The sequence below is a fragment of the Battus philenor genome, unplaced genomic scaffold, assembly GCF_028537555.1.
Source record: "Battus philenor isolate CCGP_79_NKW_IND1 unplaced genomic scaffold, ilBatPhil1.0.hap1 SCAF_18, whole genome shotgun sequence".
NCBI lineage: Eukaryota > Metazoa > Arthropoda > Insecta > Lepidoptera > Papilionidae > Battus > Battus philenor.
The window spans coordinates 10,707,322-10,734,811 of NW_027181680.1; the positions used below are offsets into that span (position 1 = coordinate 10,707,322).

General features: G+C 34.6%; 1 protein-coding gene and 2 pseudogenes across 1 annotated transcript; all 3 read right to left on the reverse strand.

Moving 5' to 3' along the window:
* Nucleotides 1-9,847: 9,847 nt before the first annotated feature.
* LOC137920477 (cathepsin B pseudogene) lies at nt 9,848-10,768 on the reverse strand (annotated as a pseudogene).
* A 4,429-nt stretch (nt 10,769-15,197) lies between these two features.
* On the reverse strand, nt 15,198-16,127 carry LOC137920478 (cathepsin B pseudogene; annotated as a pseudogene).
* A 5,059-nt stretch (nt 16,128-21,186) lies between these two features.
* Nucleotides 21,187-22,152, reverse strand: LOC137920479 (cathepsin B-like). The gene has a single exon (XM_068763846.1). The coding sequence runs from the start codon at nt 22,150-22,152 to the stop codon at nt 21,229-21,231; it is 924 nt and encodes a 307-aa protein (XP_068619947.1). The 3' UTR covers nt 21,187-21,228.
* Nucleotides 22,153-27,490: the final 5,338 nt, after the last annotated feature.

Here is a 27,490-nt window from a genome sequence, read left to right on the forward strand (position 1 = left end):
TGTCAAGCAACAGATGTACTGATAAATACTAGCATACGAGTGATTTGCAAATAATCTACAATATTATTTTGTACACGTTGCAATAAAGGCACCCGTTAACATTTTGAACACATTGAAAATTGCCATTGTTAACTATGCAATGCATTCGACGGGTCTTAATGACTTTGGGTTTTAGTTTAATTTAATATTAAGTTGAAACAAGAAACGCGTCTTAGACGCAACTTGGTAGAATAAGTTCACATCTACACTAGCGACTTTACAACATTATTACGTGAAGCTGTTGAATTACCCCGATAAACTTAAAAATAGAAAATGTAAAACATACCGTAAGTTAATAATATTAATCTAAGGATGCATTTACACGGGTGAAAAATGTTATTTCACGTCTCTAATTTGTTCAGTGCGGACGTGTTCACATTATTTCGATTCTTTTTATCTTGTTTTTGGACTGTTTTCTGTATACGAAATGACGGTAATACGTAATTAAAAGATAATAATACCATTTGAATATTTAATGGATTCAGGCGTTACATTGCGGAAGTCCATCCTAAAGAAGAAAGGACCAATATCTAGCCACCTCCGCACATGCAGTGGTTGTCGTGCATGAAAGTGCACCGCCCGCCAGCCCGCTCGTAAATGCGCATGCGACAGACAATGCCAACTACACAACCGCCACCGTAAATTCACTCGACACGTGTTTCACCCCTCCACGGGGCATCTTCAGGAGTTGTTACACAGATTAGTGCTAAACACCGAGTGCTAAATACCATTTGAATCATAACTTTTAAAGTAGCAGTATGTAAAAGGATCGGTGTAGGTGGATTAACACCTTGCAATCATTAATGCGTTTATAATCATTTGTTACTTTCAATTGAAAAGGAAAAAATATTATAGAAGTTACGTACTTACAAAAGTACTGTGGAAAGAACGCTTTATTAACTCTATTCGGCGAATAAACTTCAGTTTGAAATGTATGAAACACATCAATTTTTCATATCATCAACAATAAGATAATATTTTATTTTTACAGTAAACACAGAAGAATTGCATGCTTTTGACTCTTTATTTGCCTAGGTATGTGGGTAAATAAATTTTCGTCCGAACAGACAGCGTTCGTTACTTCCTTTTATGCAGTTCCAACGTTCACAGAAGAAATTGCAATAAAATCGTCTGTTTGAACGGGAACTGTAAGTGATTTCGCACGGACGTTGCGACCGGAGCGGTATTGAGCTGTCGTCGCCAGACGGTGTGTTAACGTGTGGTGAGATTAGACGAAGCCGCTACTGAGCAAATACGAACTTTATCTTGAACAGTCCATAACGTTACATATTTGTTTTTGAATTACCTAATGATCCTTTCAGCTGATAATGGCAATTTTTGCCATTATTATTGTCTATACTTAGGGATGCATTTTAACTTTTAGTAAGTTGTCGTTTTCTGAAAAGACTGTACGAGTTATTTAAAATTTAAAAGCTAGAGAATCTCTGAGAGATGTTTTTAAAGAAAATAGTATTCTTACGGGTGCTCTGCAATAACTTTTTTTATAAATATAGATAGACACTTGGTCAATAAAAAATAAATAGATAACGCTTAAATTTCATCTTCAAAAAATTAAGAAACCCTTTATATATAATAAATTCCACAGGATTCAAACTCAAACCTTCCGTTTATTAGTTTTAAATCTAAAATTTAAAAGTGTATTAAAATGTTAACAAATTTCAATGAATTTTGAGTAATAAGGCATTTCATCATGACCCAGTTAAATATTAATCGAATTCTCAATAAATATTAAATTACTACTTTACTAATAAATTTAATATGTTTCACACTCCTCGTTCACAATGTTGAGATATAGGCATGTTTTTAGTATCTTTTTAGTCGTTTGTAAAGGTTATTGACAACATTTATAGATCTCTGTTCCATATAAAAAATTGAAAAAAACCAGGTTCTTCGTGTATCTTATTATACTGCAGTCTTTCCAGATCTTTATGAGCTTTTTAAATGAGGATCTAGTCATTGCGTAATGTTTTCGAATCTTGTCATCACAGCCTCCAACGTTAAAGATTGTGGAGTTTCAGATATACGTACCATTTAATTGTTTGGCATCTTGATGTAATTTGGACGGCCAAAGTCCAAATTACTACAGTTGTTGGTATGATCCACAGATATGATTTTGGTTTTGTAGTCACAGTTATCGCGAACTTTTGCGATTTAGGAACACATTGGCTACAGTAAAAATTAATAAACTAGATTAGTTTTACTTATACAATAAATAAAAATATTCTAAACCGGTCGACAGTTATTTTTTTTTCAAATTTAATCACCGTAAACATCATGTTAAAAAACCGTGATTTAAACAAATTAGGCATTAAAAAATTACATTAGCGACAATACAATGTACAAATAAAGGTATATTCCCAAATAATTAAATGACAATGAGACCTAAATTTAATTATTACAGAGCGAGGGTTCTGCCGGCAAGAAAGGTTTAAACAATGCTTCTATGTTCGTAACGATGTAACCGTTGTGAGTAATATGATTAAAAAGTAATTGTAGTGGAAATTATTTGACTGGCATGTCATTTAACCCTTTACTGTCTGTTGGATTATGAACAATTTGATTTATATAACATTGTATTGTCACTTGAGATATTTATCTGTAGTGAGATAAATTTTTAAGATCTTCAGACTTTCACTTTCTTTGTAAGATTTTCATTAGAATAGAAAAACGAAACAATGAATTTTATTTATAACTTTGTCTCTTGATCGTCCTTTTTGATAAAATGTAAATAATAAATCGCATCATCTGTCAAATCTACTGCCAAATTATAGTTTTCTTTTAGTAAGACTTTAATAATGTATACCATGTAATGTTATATCTGACGTTCAGACAATTTCATACTCTTTTACAATAAACTTATCCTATAACGCCATCGCATAATAACGCAATAAATTTGAAAATTTGTCAAATATAAACATGCTAAGAACAGTGTGAAAGATTTCTAAGTGATAATATAATTATGTTTTGTATGTTTTACTCTTACGTGTCGATGTTCAACCACCAATTCCTCTGATAATATCTAATAGATTCAGGCGTTACTTTGCAAAAGTCCATCCTAAGTAAGAAAATGACTAATATATAGCTACTTCCGCTATGTAGCAGTGTTCGTGCAATAAAGTGCACCGCCTGCCAGCCCGCTGATCAATGCGCATGCGGCAAACAATGCGAATTACATAACTAACACCGTTAAATCACTTAACACGTGTGTTAGGATGTCGTCTGAGGATGCTCCGTGAAGGGGAGAAACACATGTACGACTACTGCTACATAGCGGAAGCAGCTATATATTAGTCCTTTTCTTACTTCGTCTAATAAAAAGGTTGTGGTCAAAAAGCGCGAAAATTCTGTTCTTACTGGTTAGGTCCTTACCTATTCACTCTGACATAGAAGAGACATCGATTAAAATTCTTGGAATGATTTAGAAATGAATTGCTTTAATTACTGTATTAAGGATATACTTTATCAACATCATTTCAACCACAGGATGACCATTACTGGACATAAGAATTGCCATAGATTTCCAATTTCTAATTTTTGCTGACAAATGACCTACACATTCACCTAATTAAAGCTTTTACACCTATAGCCAATCACCCTGTAGACATGGAGCATCACTTACTTAAATATCTTATTTATCGCGTAGACCATCAATCACGACATGGTTCTAGATAAAGTGGTACTTGAAAACTTACGCTACTAAAATTACTTAGATGATATTTAAATTAGTTTCATGACATTGCACAATTTCTATAATAATGAATATATAAATTTCAAGTCCAATTATTTAGACCGCCAAGCGCAGTATGTGGTCCAACTGTGATCAGTGGACAAACGACTTTGTTAGGGTCCTCAAAAGACGTGTATCTAGATACAGACCGATTCGAACCAAACATGGAAAATCTGTTGTTGAGGTTATATCCCGTGTTTTACGGCTGAAATGATGGTGATGATAAATCGTTTCGTCTTTTGTAAATACCATGGAAATTCAGGAATAGAATTAGCTATTAAAAATATTAGTAAATACATTTGCGTCTTAAATCTGTTCGTATAGTAAGAATTATAATTAAATTAAGAACGAGGAGAAAAAATAAAAAGTCACTTGGCCGGTGAAATATCGCGGGTATTAACCGCGTTCGTATTTTGAATTTTTTAAAACGTCCAATCTGCATTATCTGTTCAAATACAAAAGAAATATACACGCAGTAACGGGAAATGCCTCTGGATTTGTCAACGTCACTTCCCCAATGTTCGACACGGCGAAATGTAACGGACGAAAAATAAAAAGGAAATACGAAATTTGGCGACATTTTTTTTCACAAATGAACCGTGTCGGAGCCTGGTCTCCTCTTATTAGATTAACAGGTCGATTTGCAATTCCGTGTGTGCGGGCATACATGTTTATTTTACGGAAATGAATCGCAATTTAGTACGAGAGGGGTCGGCATTGTTGACTCAGCGTAATATTATATTTATGTTTGAAACACTCGTGATCGACTGAAGCGCGGCCTTTGATATCGTCAAGTATTATTACACGAGTCATTTTCCAGGGACATATATGTTTATTGGTTGAATGTACCGATAATTTAATAATCGATTTACTTTTCTTCATTTGTCAAGGCTTTAATTTAAATTGTATGATGTCGTCACTGATTACATTAAAGCAAAACATTGTTAGTAAACAAGCATGTGTTTGATCCAAAAATTTAAAATCCAGGAGGTATAGTACTCTATAAGAGGCTTTGTAGGTGTTTAAGCAGTAGTACCCCAGTGGTAGAGAATTGAGACTTGTGATCGTAGGTCCCGGTTTCGATTCCTAGGAGATAATCTTATGTAATTCACACATGCATTAATTACAGAGGATTGCTACTGCTCATAAAAAAGCTACCAGAGGATGGGCAGCAGCGACTTTTGTTTAAGGTAATACCGAACTGCGAACGCTCACCCGCCTTCTAAGTGTAGGGATTATAATATATTCCCCCCACCCAGATATCTTTGGGTCCTCCCATATGCCTTGCAGTGGGCATCTATGATCTGTAGCAATGCTTCTAGGCAATTACAGCTGCCCTTAAAAAACAATACTAATTATTGGAATAACAATCATATCACTCAATGTATTAACATAGAAACGAAACACTGCTTTAATTGGTATCTCAAACTTGAGAACGACTTTACTGAGTTCATTAATAACCTTTTATGTATAAATAAAAGTAAAAAGATAAATATAAATAAAATAAAAGTAATAAGAGACAGAAGAAAGTCCTTCTAGATAATAAAATTGCGAAGAAACTTCACAAAACATTAAGGACCATTGAATTGAGCATTTGACAGTTATTTTTGAACTTTGCGCTACAAATTATTATTGTTGTTTAAAAGATACGTCGGCCAGTATTTATCGAGTACAAAATAAATTTATATGTGAAAACGTTTTATTTTTTTTCTTGTTATTTGTAACTTTTAGCTGCACAAAGTTTACAAGGACAGCTAGTGTATGATAAAATGAATTGTACATATATTTAAGAATGTGTATAAACATCTATTTAGAAACATAATAGAATGCAATAAATGAAGAATGATAAATAATGGGAAGCGTGACCATAATCCCCGGCGGGTGGAGTCACGTGTCGGTTTGATTGGTTCCATGAATCGTTTTTAATATTCGCTTAAAGAATTCCTACATTGGATTTTGATCTTAACTTTATCTCTTGAAAGTCCATTATGACGCTGAAGTTTTTTATCCACTGCATGCGCGGTACTATCCATAGAGACATACGAAATTCAATCTTAATATGATACTGTTGTGGTTCACTTTCCAATAAAGGGATGTACGGTAAAAACGTCCGGATTATCCAGAGTTCGCAATCGAATTAGTTGACCGCCCGCAGTTTTTGCTACTCAACACAATAGGTCCATTGAAATGGGAGCGTGCTTCAAAGAAATTACCCCGTCGCTTGTCTTACTACTATTAAAATAAGCTTATATTTTTTTGGTTTTCCTTGTAAAAATATTAACGAATTTACTCTCACTTATAGATACAATATTAACATAATTAAATTATGTTAAATGAACCGTGGTATCCCAGTGGTAGAGGATTGATCCCCTTTAAATTGTTGCCTGTATTGTCCACAGATTGTCTTCATAACGTGATATGTGCCGGGGCCAAAGCTACTATATATTTAAGCCATGGACAAATTCGTTAGTTATTATAGTTTTAATACACTCGGTGTTTGGTACAAATCGGCGTAACAATACTCCTGAGGATGCCCCGTGGAGGGGTAAAACATGTTGAGTGATTTAACAGTGGTAGTTGTGTAATTCGCATTGTTTGCCGCATGCTCATTTATCAGCGGGCTGACAGGCAGTGCACTTTAATGCACGACTACTGCTACATAGCGAAAGTGGCTGTATATTGGTCCTTTTCTGGATGGAATTCCGCAAAGTAATGCCTGAATCCATTAGATATAGTCTTTTTGGTTTATCACCTTTTAATTTGCTGCATTTCTTTACCTTACCGTCACTCTATTTACCCGCATTAATTCCCGATGCATCGAATTAGTTAAACTGTTTGACCGAACCAACGAATGCAAGTGATCATAATTTCCAAAAGAGAATTAGAGTACTTGATATTGTCCAATACATCGGTAATTGATACAGACTTCATAATACGACGGTAATACGCTCTTTAACATTATTTACATAAAAGTAATATATCGTCATAAAGTATAAATTCATTACTTACTTATACATATGCTTCTTGTTAATCTATATTGTCCACAGGTCTTTATAATCTGTTTTTTAGAGTACTTTCTTTATTATAAGGCCAATCACCATCAGCATAAAGCCCTCGTTGGGTTTTTTTTATCACATTCTAGGTCTTATTCCCTCTATTTTTCCCACAACAACCAGCTTATCGCTCACTGGTTGCCTCCAAGCTATATGGCAGAAGTAGCCTAGAATACGCTTGTAGTTGATGGTGGATAGTCTAGTTTTTATACGGAGTTGATCGAGATCAGAACATCTGTTTCTCATGTAACATATTATTTTAGTAAAAGTACTAAAAAAGAAATATCTTTATTTTTTTTTTTGATATATTATTGTTGCCTTTGTACCGTAACACTTTTTTATCTGGACATATAACAGTAGTAGAGTAAGTGAGAAAGACCTATAAATTGGTAATGCGTGATTTTATAATTTATATTTATAAAGTTTAATCTTGATAATAAAGCACATCCGTTTAATGTCAGCTAGGTACTTTATGTTTATATGACGGATAGCAATATCTGTCAAACCTTAATAGGACGAAATGTAGGATGCGTGCATTACGAGGTTTGTGTAATGGTAAGGTTGTTTACACTATAAGTTATGTTTATATCTTACCAAGTATAGCTAAGCACTGTGTTTGGTGTTAGTTTAAACTTATATATATACCTCTTTAAGTAATATATAAATATTTTAATCCTTTTTAGAGGTAAACAGAATAAGAGATGAGAGGATGGATGAATTTCACAGGATCTTGTCTAAATGTCTTCTTTGTAAATGTATCTATATTTGTTTATGGTTAAGATATAGATCGTGGATTCTATTAAGTATCCACACTACCATAGAGCCTATATAAAAAAATTCTATGGTAGCGTGTCAATCGCGATGTAGGGAGAGTAACTGTGCGTGGTGTCCGGGGCTGAGGACCCATGTAGTAGTTTTAAGAAAGTATCTTTACAATGCATTGGCTTTTACCTTCATCGACCAGATCTTTTCACTCTCTTTAACCAAATCTTTAGTGATTCTACTAAAGTTGCTTTAGATGCCCTTTCTTGAAATAAGCTGATGTCTTGAGACTCTTGACTCTTGAACTCTGTAGAGACCTAAATGCTTCAGCAGGGTATAAAGAAAATTTGCTGTTATACCTCTCCCTCCTATTTACACTTGTAATAATTTCCCTTTTAATTTATTCTTAGTTATTTCATTAAATAAATCGTAAAGTTTGTTTAGCTTAGTTGCCAATTCTTTGGGTATATTCATTTGCGAGAAAATAATAAATTCCTATAATAATAACGTAAATTTGAAATGCTGAGAATTTAAATACGTTCTTATTTTTTTAAAAGTGCTAGCTTCATCGCTACAAGTATCCTGCTATGTTAAAATGGGGCCAAATTTTTCCCCATCTGCACTGAAGGGTTAAACTGTTATGCGGCTATTGCGTATAATGAGAAGTATTTAAAGAAATTTACAGTCCACGGGGTGTTTTTGTCACGTCGCTTAGGGGCTAGCAATGGCTTTGCGGCACAAATATTTGATGAAACGAGGAAAAAAAAGAGAATGTTGCTTTGTTCAGACAACATTGTGGGTCATTAGAGTTAAAATAGCTAAACAATTTTAGAATCGATGTTAATTATAATATCCTATGACTATGCATTTATTTACTTTTTATTGCACATTTAAAAACAAAACACACACACAAATGTATATATATATATATATATATATATATATATATATAAGCCACTAAAAATAAGGTCCAAAGAGCGATCCTATCAAAAAACGCGATTTCTTCCATACAATCATTTGTCGTATTTATTTGTTGAGAAAAAAAGAGCGATAGGTCGTCTCCAAAAACAGGATAGCCGGCGATAATGTGCACAGCCGTATGATCCACTTCCGGGTCACAGATGCACGAAGGACTCTCTTTGAGCTTAAGTGAAGGATATTGGAAATGGAAGAACATACATTATAAATGTTTGTCATAATACATACAACTTAAATATATCTATAATAATAGTAAAGCGAGGGCCATATAAACTTTTTTCGCCTTCTTCAAGAGCTGAATGAGTACAACTTCTTGACTTAGTTTCAGCAGGATTGTAGCACTTGTCACAGATCTAATTTCAGAATAGAAGCTGTAAGTGAAATGTTCCCTAGAAAATTTATATCAAAGAAGGGTGACATTGAATAGCTACAGCAAAGCTAAGATTTGGCTCCTTGTGTCTTTTTCTATGGGGACATCTCAAGAGATGGGTCTTTCTCGATTTTTCTAAAATATTTGCCGAGTTATTGGAAAATATTCGAGAAAAAATGGCAGCAGTTCCAAAGCTTATTAGCACATGTGTTTTTAAAAATAGCTTCATTGTCGTTTGGAGGAATGGTTTTGAACTATCTTTAGGACACGTTAATGATAACACGTTCAAAAAAAATTACATTCTTTCTATTGCTTAATAAAATAATGTGTATTCGTCAATGCTCAAGATAATTTTTAACTTTTTTTTCAAAAGTGAACTTGTTCATTGTTTGCTACTCGAGATGGATTATCATTAAACTAGCATCCGCACAATTTTATAAATAGCACATCAATGCCTATAGACTTCTTCTTCTTTTCAGCCGATGGATTTCCACTACAAGCCACAGGCCTCCACCAAAAAGCCTATAAGCTAAGAGTTATTTCTGTCTTTAAAATGTTTGTATAAAATAAATAAAATGAGTTTTATTAAAAACCGCATAGGTGTAAGAGTTCACCATTATAAGAAGATATATATTAAAGTTATTTTGCAGAAAGGAAAGGGAATATAAAGTTATTAGGTATACTGCGAAAACGTAAGCGTGTTGAACAAAAACATGTCTTTTATTTCGACCTCACTTTTCACACAGATCTGGTAATAAATAAGAAGTAAAGTAATTTTTTTATATATTTATAGCTTTAATGATTGAAATAATTTTACTAAACAAAAATACCTTATTATGAATAAAAACAAACCGTCGTAAGATTAGAACAAGTTCTTTAACAGCCATCAGGTCCTTATCAGCGTGGAATCCCGGTTAGCAATTGACTTTCGAAAGACAAATTGGTCTGATAACTTTGGACCCTGAAAAAGCCTTGCTCACCCCATTCTTTACCCCAACTGTTAGCGACTAACCAATACTGAACGCCGTTTTCTTCGCCGTAACCAACTATTCTCACACTATGCGCGCCAGACAATTCTCCGAATTTATGTGTATATATGCCATTGGAGTACATCGCAAAATCCTGGTAAACTAAAAACACCGCTTCAATTGAACCTTTCGTAGATAATTCCGTTTTGATGCTCACTGGGTCATCAGAGACGCGATATACTTTGCTACCGAAATGTTTATCAGCATTGTAGTCTGCGCTGTTTTCGCAGGATTTTGTGCACTGTCCATTTTTTAATTTCCCAATATTATACGGCTTGCACTCTTGTGTCACTAACCCAATTTGAACCCAACAATTGAAAGCACGGTCGGGATACCCTCCATCACAAACTTTTCTTTCATATGATCCTTTGCAGCATTGGAAGTCTTGTTCGGATAACGCGACGCTTTTGTTCGCGTGTATACAGATTCGATCGGATGCGGTGGTAGCCACGCCGAACGTCCAGCAAGATCCGCAATCACCCTGATTGTAGATTTCTCCTATAGATGGACAATTTGCCCATTTCTGCCGTGCGTCAAATTTCGTAGGCAGAGACTCTTCTTTTCCCAAATGAACAATTGCCGGCAAATGTTTAGCGTCACCTATATATTTACAGAGGCGACGCGTCAAGTTTTCAACATCGTACTTCTGTACTTTCCATGTATTGTTGAGTTTATTGAAATATTCAATAAACTCATCTTCTGGTAAATGTTCAAACTTGCTATGTATATCTTCGTCGAATGTGGCGAGGGCCAGAGGAACGGAGGCAATGAGAATTATTAACTGATACATTTTGCTTGTGAAATGCTGCGTGTGAAACTGGCCTAACGTTTTAAATAATACTTTCGCTGGAACTAGGTATTCATGGAATGCCATTTTGTTATAATAAAAAAGTAATTTATAGAAATGCAAGTTTTTATGATAGCAGTTAATACCTTACAAAATTTCTACTTGTAAATTAAATAATTAAAATACAGCAAATTTTATAAAAAAATTGATAACTATTTACGGAGAGATTTTAAACACGCTTTTTTAAATATTTACTGATTTTAAATTTAGTTTTGTTTATTGAAAACGGTAATGAATTTCCACCTTAAAAAACGTAACTGTTAACCACTATTTGCTTTCCCACCGTTTCACCTAGCGTGGCAACACTCAGTCGCACCGGCAACTGCCACCACGATACCCGCTGGCAAATCTGCGGCTACAAAGCCCAAGCTGAACTTTTAAACGGAACCCCTCAAGCTCCTTGATCCCTCGAATCCCAAAACTTTAGCGTCAGAAAAATCATAATTAGCACAGAGTCTAGACATAGCAGAAGTGTATAACTCTACAAAATAAGTCTTCGTCACAGAGGACTTCAATAAAAAAAATCGTCTTGTCCTTGAACATTGGCAGAACCAGTGTCAACCGCAATATTTAAAGCCTCCTAACGACTATGAATGCGAAAAGAAGTTATATTAGGCAGTCTACGACCACAAGTGACAAAATTAGCTGTAGAGTTAATCCCAGACCATTAGCCATTGCTTTCTACGAACGAATTGGCGGCCTAATGCAATACATGACCTCGATGGTCGATGTCGACGTGTTTATAGTGCAGGAGACGTTTCTTAATCTATTTAAGGATTGATTCGAAAATTACAAATTATAATCATATTGCTATAAGGATCAGCGCACATGGCAGCGGTATCCTGATCTATTACAAAGGCTCCGTATATTGTGAAGCCATCGATATAGCCAGATTAACTTACCTTAAGGTCTCTCTGTGTGGGTTACTTCACGACGACCACAGCTTCCTAGTACCTTCCGTATTGAACCAATGCTAGTTTTATACAAGATTGGATTTTAATAGTAAGCACACTTGATTCAACATCAACACTATTTTACTCGATCGAAGGCACTTGATACTCTCTTAGATTTATTAAACTTTGACGTCATCGGACCAACCGTATCCACAGAACGCAGTCGTTATCCTAGCGACGGAGGGCAGGCGACAAGCGTACTTGATATAACGATAGTTAAGGGCATATCTCTTCCTGTTAATAAAATCTCAGTGATACCAACATCGGTGCACTTACAAGACATATTTAATCTGTTGTCAAGGATCGCTCTTGCGTAACTTCATATGGGTTCTGCCAAACGATATAAGATATCATACGACTAAGTATTAACTCCGACTTATAGCTAAGGAACCCATTGGTAAAGGTAAAAATCAAAGATTTATGATGTATCTCAGAATTTTAACCGTTCCTCCTTTTGGAAAATTTTCAAAACCCTAAGAGCGGAATAGTGCTCAACCATGCCAATGCCAAATATATTCAGAAGATTCCACTACGGCTTTACTGGACGAGGAAAATTCGACCTTCTGTAGGAGCAATCCGTTCCCAACCTTTCTTGCGATCCAGACATCTGAGTTCTCAAGTGGTTCTCAAAGCTGAAAGGCTTCTTCGGGAGCCCTTCTTAGATTCATTTAGTCCAGCTACATGCGAAGTTGTGGACGTATTCGCATATTACTAACTAATCCACAGGGATCAGATGGTAAAACCAAGAAGATAACCAAACTCCTTCAGAATGGCACCATTCACCTGAATGTGGACTAGGACTTACAAGTCATTATTATCATCAGACCATCAGATTCTCCCTTAAACAGTGGAAGAGTTTATAGGTCACAGGGTTAATTTTTAAAGCCCTTTAAACATTAAAATAGACCTTCGTTCTGACGGCCCTCAGTTTCTTACAGGCTTTCTGGAAGTTTAAAGAAAGATCTAACCTTCCCCGAATTGGGTGATTCATGGAGTCGAACTCTCTATTCCCAAATAGTTAAATTTTCAAGCCAAACACTTCTGCACACATTAAGTGCCTTTGTTCACGGCGCACGTCCCTACTGAGTTAATTAAGAGATCCATCATCCTCGACATGGGTAAAAAGTTTGATCTAGCATAATTGACTTTAATTACACTAGTTTAACGATTCCGGTAAGCCGAATCATCTAGCATAATTTGAGACTTTCTGAGGCATCGATTATTTCAGTAGAGCCTTAAGGGAGGTAGCTCCCGGCCACGATAAGTCAGAGCAAAGGTACCCCAAGGATCGGTTCCGCAGTCTATTCTAGGTATATACGGTCTACATCAGCAATATAACACGCCTCAAAAATGTAGAACCTTGTCCATAGAAGACGCTTGCATCTATACTTCTAGGATCGCTACCCACACTATTACCAATCGTCACCAAACTATGGATAACGTCATAGATAATGGTTCCGGAGACATGGAATCGAATTTAAACTCAGCTGATGTGGTGCAGTGTTCATTTTGAAGCGCAAAAACGTCCTTCCAAATTCTATTTAGTGGCCAGCCCGGTGCCACGAACCAAGCAAGTCCGTTATCTAGGTTTAGTCATAAATTATAACCCTAAATTTACCCATCGTACCCAATAATAAGCAGCCTGTGTTCTCGGCCTTCTCTTCCTTACCAAAGCATATCACTTTCTAATAAAGTGATTCTATAAAGCTGTAATTAGATCCGTTCTTACATATGCAAGCCCGTGCTTCATGCTTTCAAATCTGCATCTTATTCACAGATTCTAAGTCATGTAAAGCAGATAATGCGCAGGACCATATTAGCACCGTGTACGTGCGTAATCAAAACATCCACGTATTCTTGAAATTGACGATTATCGGGCAGTTCTTAAAATAAGTATCGATCCATAACTTTAACTCTGCTGCACTTCATCGTACAACCCGATGAATAAAAGTGCCGTCACCTACAATACAATCACGCCTGGTAGATTAAGTCGATGCGCTCTGAGACATACGCTCGAGTCTCCGATCGATTTGACAACTTAAAGACAGGCATCGTACAAAACACTTAACAACCGTTAGAAAACCAGCCTACGTCGTGGAATTTGAGGTCATAGGTGTTTGCGAGAACCCTGAAACCTGAAATGCCCTCGACATGGTCCTCCAGGTCACTAGAGCGTCCACCTACGCGATCTAAGAGCCCAGGTCCAGGCCTGTAGCAAAGGATCCCTCCACATGTAATTTTATTAAGTATTATACCGAAATCGAGTGATGGAGCAGGTAGTGATTAGTACCAAGGAAATTATTTAAAATAATCTAATTCAGGTAATTTTAATATTGAATGTTGTTATCATTTTGAGTACATGTTTTGACAGTATGAGTTTATGTCTGTACAAAAACGTTCCTCACGATTGCGTAAATAACTTAAGTAGAAGAAAGGAAACCAACTAGTCAAGTAAGTTCTATGATCATAGTAATACGTAGATATTTTTCTTCTCAGTTCATCAGTCATTTCAGAATGTCGTGTACGGTTTGAAATACTAACGACGAACCCTACCCATCTTATCCTATCTTCTGTTTTCCACACGTGGTTATCTATTTCATTGTTTCATTTTAATACTTCTTACACATTTCATGTATAACGCCGAACTTAATACCGAAGGCAATCTCTACCATTTAACCGTTTGGCGGAGCAGAGATAAATTAATAAAGGTATGTGAAAGAAGTAATATCATATAACAAAAATAAAATAAAAAAGTTAAATGAAATTGAGAGAGATAATAATAACATAAAAATGATAAGAATAGGATAGAAAAGGAATACTTAAAAATGATTCCGTCAGCTTGTCAAGCAACAGCTTTCGAATCTTCGCTTTAAATGCGCAACGATTACTGATCATCCTAATACCGAGGTGGAGGGTGTTCCAGAGAAGAATAGATTGTATTGTGAAGAAGGAGTGAGTAAAGTCGGTACTATAGGAAGACATCTAAATAGACGATTGCTTGAGAAGCCTCGCTTATGGACTTCCGTTAGGACTTATAGGAAGCGAGCTATATTCAGCCCCTTTCAATGACCTCAAAAAAAGAGTCTATCTAATTTGAGGGTCTATATTCAAAGCTGCTCTTGCCGTGGTATCCACTCAAACGGTATTACTCGCAAAAATACATCGGGAATATATTTTACTAAAGAGTAAACTATTGATACTTAACAATATTACGAAAAAAATGAACAATTGCTTATAAGAAAAAAAAATTAAAAACCTTGAGTAAAATAAAAGCCTTAAGTTTTTTTTAAACCCTTTATTAATTTAATGATTAAAATAAATTTTACCAAATTTTACATTATAAATAAAACCAAAACAAAATTAAGATTGTAATAAACGGAACATAACAATATCGCGTAAAATGAATTCTTAAAAAGTTCTTATAAGCGCGGGTATCCGGACAGTAGTTGACTTTCGAAATACAAATCTGACTGATAACGTTCGATTCTGAAAAAGCCTTCCTCGCCCCAGCCTTTGCCCCAACTGTTAGCGGCCAACCAGTACGGAACGCCATTTTCTTCGCCGTACCCAATGATCCTTACACTGAGCCAGCCAGCAATTTCTCCAAACCTGTGTTCATATATGCCACTGGAGTAATGTAAAAAGTCTTCGTAAACAGTAAACACTGCTTGGATTGGACCGTTTGTAGATAATTCCCATTTGATATTGAACGGATCGTCAGCGATTCGGTACACCGATCTTCCGAAATATTTATCGGTAATATAGTACTTGCCGTGGTCGCAAGACTCAACGCATTTATGGTTTTTCAATTTATCGATATTGTATGGTTTGCATTCTTGAGTCACAAGTCCCTGTTTTACCCAACAATCGAAAGCTTTACTAGGATATCCTCTATTACAAATGTCTGATACGTATGATTCTTCACAGCATTGGAAGTCTTGTTCAGATAACTCGACGCTTTGGTTCGAGTGTATACAGATTCGATCAGACAATGTCGTAGCTACGCCGAATGTCCAACAAGATGCGCATCGACCCTGATCGTAGACTTTTCCTATAGACGGACAGTTTACCCATTTCTTACGTGCGTCAAAATTTAAAGGCAGAGATTCTTCTTTTCCAATAACTATAAGTGCCGGCAAATGTTCTGCTTCACCCAAATATTTACAGACGCGATGAACCATGTCTTGAACATCATATTTCTGTACTTTCCATGTACTGTTGAGTGTATTGAAATATTCAATGAAGTCATCTTCTGATAATTCTTTAAACTTCCTATGTATCTCTTCATCGAATGCCGCGAAGGCCAGATGAGCGAAGGCACTTAGAACAAGTAGAAGGAGGTACTGCATCTTGCTTGTGAAATGATGTGGGTGAAACGGAGCAATCGCTTTAAATAATACTTTTGCTGGAACTACTTGTATTCACGGAATGCCATTCTATGATTACGAAATGTTATCAGTAAAAATGTGCATTTCTTCATGATAGCAGTTAATACCAAACAAAATATTAATGTCCAAACTAAACAATTAAATAAAATTATAGCCAAAATTTTATTACTATTTATATATAGAGATTTTATTATGCGTTTTGTATATATTTAGTAATTTAAAATAAACTTTAGTTTGCGAAAATTTTAAAAAAGTTTTGCAATAAAATGTAATACTAGTTAATTATTTTAACATGTTCCTAATTTTTGATGACAATTGCAGGGGTTGATCATTTTGATTATTCGAAATATTTATAATAGTCATGGTTAAATTTAATAAAATCTGTAAAAAGACTTAAGTTAAACGGTTTTTTAAACGGTTTTATTTGATACCCATATTGTGGTGGTTGTGGAAAAATATGTACCTAGTCCGCCATATTGGAACGGCGTCCATCTTGAATTTTAAATTTTGACATAATCATCGTGTTTTACCAGTGTAGTCCTTTCATTTGATACCCATATTGAGGGGGTAACGAAAAATATGTAATCCGCCATTTTGTATCGGCGGCCATCTTAGATTTATAATGTTATTGATTTTATTATATTGTATTGTCATCTAAATTAAATGTGTGTACCAAATTTAAGATCAATCTGACAACGGGTAGGTGCTTAAATTTCAATTTCTAATTTTGACCCATAAAAATTCCGTACGGGTCGAACTAAATAAAATCGTTTAAAAAAGTCATACACCTACAAGTATCCGTACAAACATACATATATAAACATATATATATATATATATATATATATATGTGTGTGTGTAATATAATGTATATATACATCACACCTCTCGCTCGCACAATTTGACGTTCTTCTTCACGCATGTTCTTACGTTCCATTCTATATACATATATATATATCTATATATATACATGTATATGCATATATATTTACATTTTTTATATATATATATATATATATACTCATCCATTTTTAGTTTCCTGCTTTTTGAACACATTTCAACCTTCACCTTGTTTTTCAAATATCACAGGTATTTATTTAGTGTATATTATTATTATTTTTTACTAATAAAATTTGTAGATATTATCACAACTGGTATCACGTATCTAATGTTAATGTAATGTTTTGTTTACAATTTTACTTTATTTCTAACTTTTATTGTTTTACCGTTTTCCTGTTTCCAATTTTCTTTTCGTATATTCCTTCATTTTGCTTACCCGACCTGATATATTATTTTAACCGTGCTTACATATGTTATGTAAATATACTCCTGTATACAGGCATAAATATCTATATAAATTCATTACAACTTTTATTTTTAGCGTCTTCTTTCTATTATCTTTTCCCTTGAAAACAAAACACGAAATGTTTTTTTTAATTGTAAAGTTTTACCTAACTTGAGTGTATCTAATATCTCTTTTGTTTGGTTTAGATAAGAACCAAGCTACTATATGCATTGTCATTGAATATACACATAGCTTACACTCCGGATACAATTGGCTAAGCGGTGTTATTATTTTTACTAAATTAATACTGAATATTGACTACGTGTTTGGTTTCTTTTAGTAGTTCAGTGTTTGGAGCATTCGAACATATCTCTCTATTTTCCCGACTCTATTACAATTGATCAATTTGTCAATCGCTGGTTTTCGCTGCGATGATTGGCAACTGATGTCCATCAGACCACTTAAGCAAAAGAGTCGATCAGATAACTCCCGGTATAAATCTGTATAGAATAAGGTACCTAATAAACTCTGCACAAAATAAATTGTTAACTAATAATAAGAAATAGAAAAAGAAATGTGTAATAAAGAATTAAGAAAGTAAAATAAATGTGTAAATAAAGATAAAATAAATGTAAGATAAAATTAAAGAATAAAAATAAATAAAATGTACCTAGCCACCTTAGAGTAAGAAGATGATGGAAGAAAGGCGAGGAAAGAAAGAAGGTATAAAAGAGCAAAACGAAAGATATTGTGAAGGACAAAAGTAAAGAATGAAAGATATTGTGAAAAAAAATTATTGAACAATAAAGTCCCTGATCCCAAAAAATTATGGGTACGAGAGGCCCCTAATAGCGGGGGCCATTAAACAAAAAACTCCCGGTATCAACGAAGAACAACTTGTGATAGCCCCGACAGCCCGAATTTCTTTTTCATAGGACCGCCAAGTCTAGAAGGTTCCGTTCTGGTCTTCAAACGCCTTCTGGTAGCTTTAGATAGATTAAAGCAAACCTTCAGGTATATATAAAGATCGATATACGTAAGTACTAGGAATACATGCAGTATGCATAAGTTCCCTTGTACAATCATAGCAGTAAAGGCACGCAAACTCCGGCACTCCACCGGAACCCTAGGATTAAAATATGGTTGACTTACAAGTCGTATTCGCCTTTTTGGAAACGAAGTACTTTGAGGCGTTCGTTGAGATTACCACCTCACAGGTAGACCTTTCAATCTCTTCAAGAACCTTCGATTTGGCTTCTTGCGTCTCGATGTCTGTTGTAGGCTTCGCAATGTAGACGGAAATTTACCCGTTTTAGTATCTTAATGTATGAAAAAGCGCAAAAACCGTTTTTTTTGCCAACCTCGTCGACAGCGTTGTCCCCGGGCTTCACGGGATTTCACAGGAGGCCAGCCAATCAGATGACTTACACGCTTTCCATCCCCGGGCCTTGATCAAAATCCCGATAATACCCAAGGCCAAAGCACCGCACCCAGGTCAGAAGCACAATACCTCTACGTAGAGACGGCTGACGGTTTTTAGCAATTACGCGCATCTTATTTCAAAAGTGCGCGCATCAACAATCAAGTATTACCTGAATAAAGAGTATTACGCATACAGCTAAAGTATATCCGATGGGAAATATGCGTGAGTGCATTGGAGATCACCCATTTGTTAAAAAAGCAGGTAATCACCCCTATCATCGTCTTTGAGAGTTCCGCGGAATATCCCCAATCTACGGTTTCAGGGGGCTCACTGTGGAGCCGCAATGTCAGTAGCGGCAGTTATGTAGCAATTCCTCAAGGAGTTTCCTACATTATAAGGACAAAACCTCCCTCCAATACTTCGGGCCCTTGACTTGCATCTTCTGTCACGCGGAGTTTCAGTCTGTGAAACGGAGTGTCATAGCCAATGACTGCCCGAAAGCAACCAGGCAGCTACTCTTCAAGCGTGAAGGCCCCAAGTTCTCATCTTTTTCATAGCATCAACCAGAGTAGCACCAAAGGTGCAAATGCTCCTTCAGTAACAGTATAATCCAGAGTAAAAGAATTATATTAATACAATATGAATACACACTTAAAAGTTAAATTGCTATTGCAAGGTTACAAAACGTATTTTTTATAACAACAGTAATTAAATTGTGGAAAAATATTCCAGGGTTTTGTTCCGTTTTCGTATAGTAAATTTGTTCAGGGCAGTAGTAATAAAGAGTTTAGTTACTGATGTGACTTGATAAGCGGGTAATTGATGGTACAGAAGCATCCAACTGTACACGGTCTTGGCCCATCTCTTCGCGAGGTACGAAGGATTCTCCAAGTACCTTCACCAGTTTAAGCTCAAGGAGAGTCCCGTGTGCTTCTATGAATAGAGTACGAACTAGGCGATGATGCATCTGATAGCCGACTGTCCCGCGTTCGGAAGACCTCAGTTTGTCTTTGAATGCTGGTTGGGCGGGGACAGCACAGGCTTACTAATGAAACATAACAATGAGAGGCTGAATGCTGCAGGAAGATAGTGGAGGACGCAATAAAAAGAAATAAAACTGTTACAAGTCGGATAAGCAACCGAATAAATAGGAGGTAAAGAAAATAAAAACAAAACTAGAATCAAAAGAACTAAGAAGAAATAGTAAAAACCCAAAATAGTGTTAGATAAATAAAATAAAAGCTGGAAACTGTGATAATTCGTAACAAATTAGCATATTAAATAAGAATGTAAAACGACACAAAATTTATATAAGTTAAGGTAAAGAAATGTGATATAACCTGGATCTGTAATATGAATGAACGGAAATAAGTATGAAAAAGAATGAAAGAAAATTAATGAATGAAAGAAGAGGAAAAATAGATCTTACGAAGAGTACAGAAATAAAAGGAAAATATAGTGAAAAAAAAAATCATTAAAGAATATCAAACCTTATCCTAAAATAAGATAGGGAGTGTGAGAGGTCCCCAATAACAGCGGCCTTTAAAAAAATGATCATACATGTGGTATTTTTGCCTTAAAACAACACTCTAATGATGCCGCTGATGTCGTATCCCTCAGAACTATAGCTCCCTGTGACGTTAGTTCTCGAAACTAAAGCGCCCCTTGTATGACGATTCTGGCGTATGACCGAGGTGATAGAAACAGAGAAGAAGTAAATATTTTTTGATAGAATTATTTTAAAGTAGACAACATAAATGCAAACCAATAAATATGTGTTTATGAAAAAGAAAACTTAACGGGCACAGTATCATTTATTGAGTAATACATTCTATGAAAAACGCACCGTGAATTTCTTCTGTCCCCAAAACAAAAATTATCTATGAGAAAAAAAAAAACAACTTTTTGGCAGATTAAATACCGCATCCGTTTAAAAGTTCATTCACAAATAGCTTTCGTATAGCTGCATCCAGCGCACTCTGACGGCCTTAAAAAGGTGTCTATCCAACTTTTGGATGCACGATCTACGCTTTGTTTGCAGATTAGTTTTTTTTATCTTAGTGTTTAGGCCCAAAAAGACACATTTTAAATGTAATTTTCTGAAGAGATCACTGCTACTTAAAAAATTATGATCAGAAAAATAAATATGCGCCATTTGTTTGCACCATACTTCACATAAAGAACTAGTGATAAATAAAAATGAAAGTCAAAAGATATTTTAATACATTTATTAATTTTATGATTCAAATTAATTTTACGAAAAAGATCCCCATTATGAATAAAACCAAAAACAAATTAAAATTACAGTTGACGGGAAATAATAATGTCGCGTTAAATGAATTGTTGATAAGTTCTTATAAGCTCGGGATTCCGGATAGTAATAAATATTCAAAATATAAATTGGGCTGATAACGTCGGATCTTGAAAAAGCCTCCCTCACCCCAGCTTTTGCCCCAACTGTTAGCGGCTAACCAATACAGAACGCCATTTTCTTCGCCGTACCCAATGATCCGTACACTGAGCACGCCAAGAGCTGCTCCGAATTTGTGTTCATATATGCCTTTGGAGTAAGTAAGAAAGTCTTCGTATACAATAAACAACCCATCGATTGGACCCATGTTAACTAATTCCCATTTGATAGAGACCGGGTCTTCGGCGATTTGGTACGCCATTCTTCCGTAATATTTATCGGATTTGTAGTATTTGCCTTGGTCGCAGGACTCGGTGCATTTTTCGGTTTTCAGTTTTTCCACGTTGTATGGTTTGCACTCTTGCGACACGAGTCCCGTAGCCATCCAACAAAGGAAAGCACCAGAAGGTAATCCTCCAGAACAGAAATTTTCGCTATATGAATGTTTACAACATTGGATGTCTCGTTCGGATATTTGTACAGTTTGGTTCGCGTGTATACACATTCGATCCGATATGGTCGTAGTAACGCCGAACGCCCAGGAAGATCCGCATTGACCTTGATCGAAGATTTTTCCTATAGATGGACACTTTGCCCATTTCTTCCGTGCGTCAAAGTTCACAGGCAGATCGTCTTTTTTATCGGTATAAGAAATTTTCGGCAAATGTTCTGTTTCCCCTACATATTTACTAACTCTATGCGCCAACTCTTTGACATCGTACTGCTGTACTTTCCACGTGGTATTGAGTTTATTGAAATATTCAACAAACTCGACTTGCGGTAACGATTTGAACTGCTTATGTATATCTTCGTCGAAAGTCGCGAAGGCCGAATGAACGAAAGCAATGAAAATTATTGAAGACTGCATTTTGCTCGCGGAATGCTGTGGCTGAATACGGGCGATCGCTTTATATAATACTTTGACTACAATTCAGTATTTACGGTATGCCATTTTATTGTAATAAATTGTTATCTGTAAGAATGCACTAACTAATTATGATAACAGTTAATGTCGAACAAAATATTAATGTCTTAATTAAATAATTAATAATACATTTACACATATCCATTGTTAATATAATTTTCTACATCTAGCTATGTATTTACTTGCAATTAAAATAAAAGTATCTATATATTACTTATTTTAAATTTTTATATACGCCCAGATAGAAAAGAAAAATACATAATTACGATGGTCAATCATAACCATCAAAAAATATTAATATATACATATATATATATATATATGTATAAATATATATATGTATATATATACATATATACATTTATATGTAAATTTGTTTCTATCGTAAATATAATGTCCAGTTTGATTGGTTTAGATAGAAGCGAAGCGAAGTTGTATACGTTGTCTTAGAATATACGAACAGCTTAGCCTCCGGACTTAATTGGCTAAGTGATGTTATTATCCTTAGTGAATTAACAATAAACATTGACTCCGAGTTCGCTATTAGATCAACCTGTATATATAGTTTATCTAAATAATTAAGCGTATTTTATGTAAATACAATATGATTACAATAAGGTTGCAATGCAACGTTCAAAAATTTAGAACTATTACTAAGGGAAATAATGCATTATTTTTTGTCTTATTGTTTTAACATTATCTTTATAACGATAATGATTTAACCGAATAATATTTTTCACATATATGACCCATATCTGTATACTCGTAATAAGAATATACTCAAAAATGTATTAGTTACACATCTATTTATATATAAAATGTAAACAAATGTTACGTTGAACTCGCATTACAGAGCATGTAGTGGATAACCTGAGAATTAATTTAAAAGGAATCTATTTTACTTTTATTTTTAGCGTAATAAAGTGCAATGTAGTAATAGTTCTTAGTAGATGGTTTGACAGTATGATTATCAGCACACTCTTTACGAAAGGTCGCTGATGGTGATGTGAGAGTAAAAATTGTGTAGTTAAGTATTTTAGTCATGATAATGGAAAGTTTCTTACAGTGGCGTAGCTATGGTATTTGGGGCCCGGGGCAGATTGGGGCTTGGTGTCCCCCCCCCCCCCCAAAGAGTCTAAGTTATATCTTTTTCTCTAAATTTTTTGCCCATAAAATAGTAAAAAATCCGAAGCTCAATTTTGTTTTTTTCTTCAAAATATTTAAGAAATCAAAATATTTTTTTTTTCTTAAAGGGACATGATCCTCACCCTTTTTGTATAAAACAAAAATGTGTTTCCAGAATTTTTTGAACCCTTTATGAACCCATCTTTGTGGTTTATACATTAAGGGAGAAGATCATGCCCTTAAATGTTGAACACATATATTTTTAATGTTCATATTATTTAACAAATTTTTTAGCACTAAAATAGTAAAATTCGATATTCTTTTTACTAAAAAAAAAATTCAAAAAAAAATATTTTCAACTTTGGTGCCCCCCTGCTTGTGGTGCCTGGTGCGGCCGCCCCGCTCGCCACCCCCTAGCTACGCCATCTGTTTCTTACATCATTACCTGGTACATCATCATCACCGTCTCACCCGATAGATGCCTACTGAAAGCGTCTACCGGCTCTAAACCTTTACTTGAAATCATTTTTGCCTCAACAACCGCTTTAGATTAGAAATTCTTCGAGCAATATTGTGACCTTGGTACTTCAACGGATCTTCTCATTTGGATTTAGCAGCGAAGCTTCAACCATAGGTTTGTTCATTGCTTTCTGGGTGATTCTTTGCCTTGTAAATTGTGAAGCCTATCATAAATGACGATATTTCAGATCCATACATCATCGGTAACAAACAGACAAAGATTTTTGTCTATTTGGCGATAATTATAGAAGAACGCTATATTATCTTTTTAACCAATTTTCTGGGATAAGGCAATAAATATCTTATTACGCCTTGACGTTGATTTATGGGGCACCATGTATAAATAATAGGTAGAGAGAAAAGTTCCTTCGCATTTTATATGAAAATTTTCTAAAGTTTATTCACATTTAACAGAGAGTATAGATACCATTTTATTGATGATGTTTTGTCATTTCGTTGCTAGTGACATGATGTCACTTTTAATGCCTATACCAGCCAGATACAAATAGTACAGTCAGACAAAGTGTTATAATTTTATATAATAAATATATCACATATATCGTGACAATTAATGAGGTAATTAATTCTAAATTTACATTTATTTGTAAATATTTAAATTATGTAAATACATTTAGTATCACAAAGTATAAATACGTCGAAACTATTTAAACAACGAACATTTATTCATAATTTTCAGTTGCAGAGTTAAATATTAAGGAAAGAATAAGTTTTGTGTTTCAAAAGCGAAATGCATATCTTAACTTTGAAATAACATTCTCGTTCACTGAAGCCATGGCTTATTCCGCGAATACGGTATGCAAATGACAGATGTCAGGAATGTCGCACGGTGCCGGCTTGCACGTAGATGTCGCATGCGATACATAAATCATCAATTTAGCACACAGGAATATACCCCGTGAGTTCATCGAATCGCTCTTTCGATTTTCGTGGAATATTTTAAACTAACACCAAAGGAGCAGTGACGTACGAATTTAATGGAGAAGGTAATAATTTTTTATATACATTATCTTTGCTATTTTTATTACATATATTAATTAACTTTTATAGTAACTTAAAGAATAAATTTAATTTGCTTTTATTGAAGCGCTATTAACTATTCTTGATGAGTTAATCTGTGAATGCGTAAAAACTAGTCTGGTGCACCAAAGAGAAATTTAAACATCAAATAAATATTACTTATTTACAACGAGTACTGATGTCTTTTTACATAAGCAAACATATTAAAATTAATAACTTAAAGAATCTCCATGGCTATCAGCGTAGACAGCTAAAAAATCAAGAGAGATTGAGCGTTACGTTAGTTCATAAGGTTTTATTCTTGTTTGAACGGTGAAGTAAAAAGATGTTTTTAATAAGACGCACAGTTTAGTTGCACAGAAAAGTTTGTAAGCAAAATAACACTGGTGATGTATCTTGGTGCTTTGGATTAGGGACGAAGAAAAAAAGAAATTTACGACGGTTATTTTCCTTCGTCTATGGACTAATGAGCAATTCTCAGCTAATGATTCTATGCCGGAATTCATCATTGGTAATAATACTATATAATAAATATATATAACGTATACTAAACAATAAAACAACAAATATTTCCTGACTTTATGACGCACGGAAAACCTCAAAAAGTTGTCGATCGCATTCATTACCATATCAGCTGATAGACGTCCTCTATAAGGAATAGGTCTTCCCCAAAGATCTTCACAACGACTTGTCATTCTATTCACCTTCTGGGAGGCCGTTGATTTGATTGTACAATTCGTTCTCTGTTTTTGAGAGTAGACTTGTTTCTGATGTGAGAATATTAAAAATACAATACAATATAATACAAAAAGACACTATAAATAAAAGAAAAGTTTAATAAATGTTAGAATAATATGCCTTCTCTATTATTTCGTAACTTGATGTGTTATGGAAATGCAAAATTCGAGTTCCGTACGTCGAAAGCGAGTTACGACGCTAATATGAGCGGACCGGTTCCTTCAGAACCCTACCAACTTACCGAATTTAATATTGTTTATGACGCATTTGTTTTACATCCGTGCTTTATACCTTAGAACTCACGACTGCATTCATAACTTCAAACTTTGAGTTCACTTCTTTGAGTATTGGACGAAGTACATTAGCATTGGATTGCACTCCTCTCCAAATATTCATCGCTGAACTTTTCATTTCATTAGTTTTATTTATAAAGTTATAACTTATTTATGCATGGATATCTAATATTCAGTATTATCATTGGTAAGTAGATCCCCCGCTAGATGGACCGAAGTCAAAGTCAAGGTCACAGGAAGTGACTGGTCGAGCCCGTGCAAACCTGATTTTTATTGCGATCTTTGGGATATGTCTACACCTTGCAGTAAGGGTCTATCGGCTGATATGAATAAATAAAGAAAATATACTCTATGCCCCAAAGTAGTAAAAAAGTAAAGTGGAATTGTCATTTAAAATTACCGAGCGTTAGGCAGGCAGGTATTTTTTATTTCATAGATTGGTACACTTATCTATAACAATTGCAAAGCGTCTGTTTGTCAAAGTTGGAGTATCATTTGGCTCATCCCAATCCACTTTGAGGGATATTTTGCGTCCAAAAGTGTCTAGTCGTGCCGAATTCGCTCAATTTTTGGATAAATAGCATCAAAAACTTGCCTCAAATCGTTCCGCAACCACTGTATTCGCCTGGTTTAGCTCCGTGCGTCATTTGGCTATTCAGGGACCCTTTCGAAGATTGCAGTACGCGTTGGCAAAAGTACGTTTTGTCATGAAAAGAAAAATTAGCTTTCTACTTTGTACACAATTACTTTAGTAATAACGATTATGTTGCATATGTTTTACTTTATGTTACAAGATATTTGTTAGTTTAATTATGTTATTATATCTTTATCTATTTATTAAACAGCATAAAATAGGAGTTAAAACCATTCGCTATTATATGCTATCATTATAAATAGATACAGATTTACAATAATTTTGTCATAAAAATTAATGATTTTGATTGGTGTCTAACTAGAGCAGCTGTTTTAAATAAGTTTATGGTTTTTATAGGAAAAGTATTTTATGTTATGTTGCCTTCAATGTTTTTTATTTTCTTCCTACAAGAACTTCACAGATGCGTTTTTTTGGTCCTGTTTTAGGAATCTCTTATAGGGTCTGTCATATTGAAGACAGATTTTTTTACTTCGAATAATAATCTTCACATTCTCCTACTATTTATTTATATTCTATTTAAATCTCGCGTTTAATCCTTCGCCACACCTTTTTGGTTTATTACAGTACAGTTTCAAATTTGATGATAATTTATTTTTTATTTTCAGGTGCCTTAGCGAGAACATCAAAAAATAAAATCAGGCGAATCGGTCGAACATCGTCCTCGAAATTTAGCGCCTAATAACAATCTAAAATTAATCGCCGATTTATTTTTGTTATTACATAGATTAGTAAAATAATTATTAAAAAGTGATTATTTTTAGCTCTTTAAGTTTTTTTTATTTTAGAAATATCTACAGTTCTTAAGAGACCAGCCACATTTAAAATTCTGTCGAAGTCTTTAATATAAAAATACGGAAAGCTTTCAACATAGAGGGCTAGAAATACAATATTTAAGGTTTAGTACTTCATATAA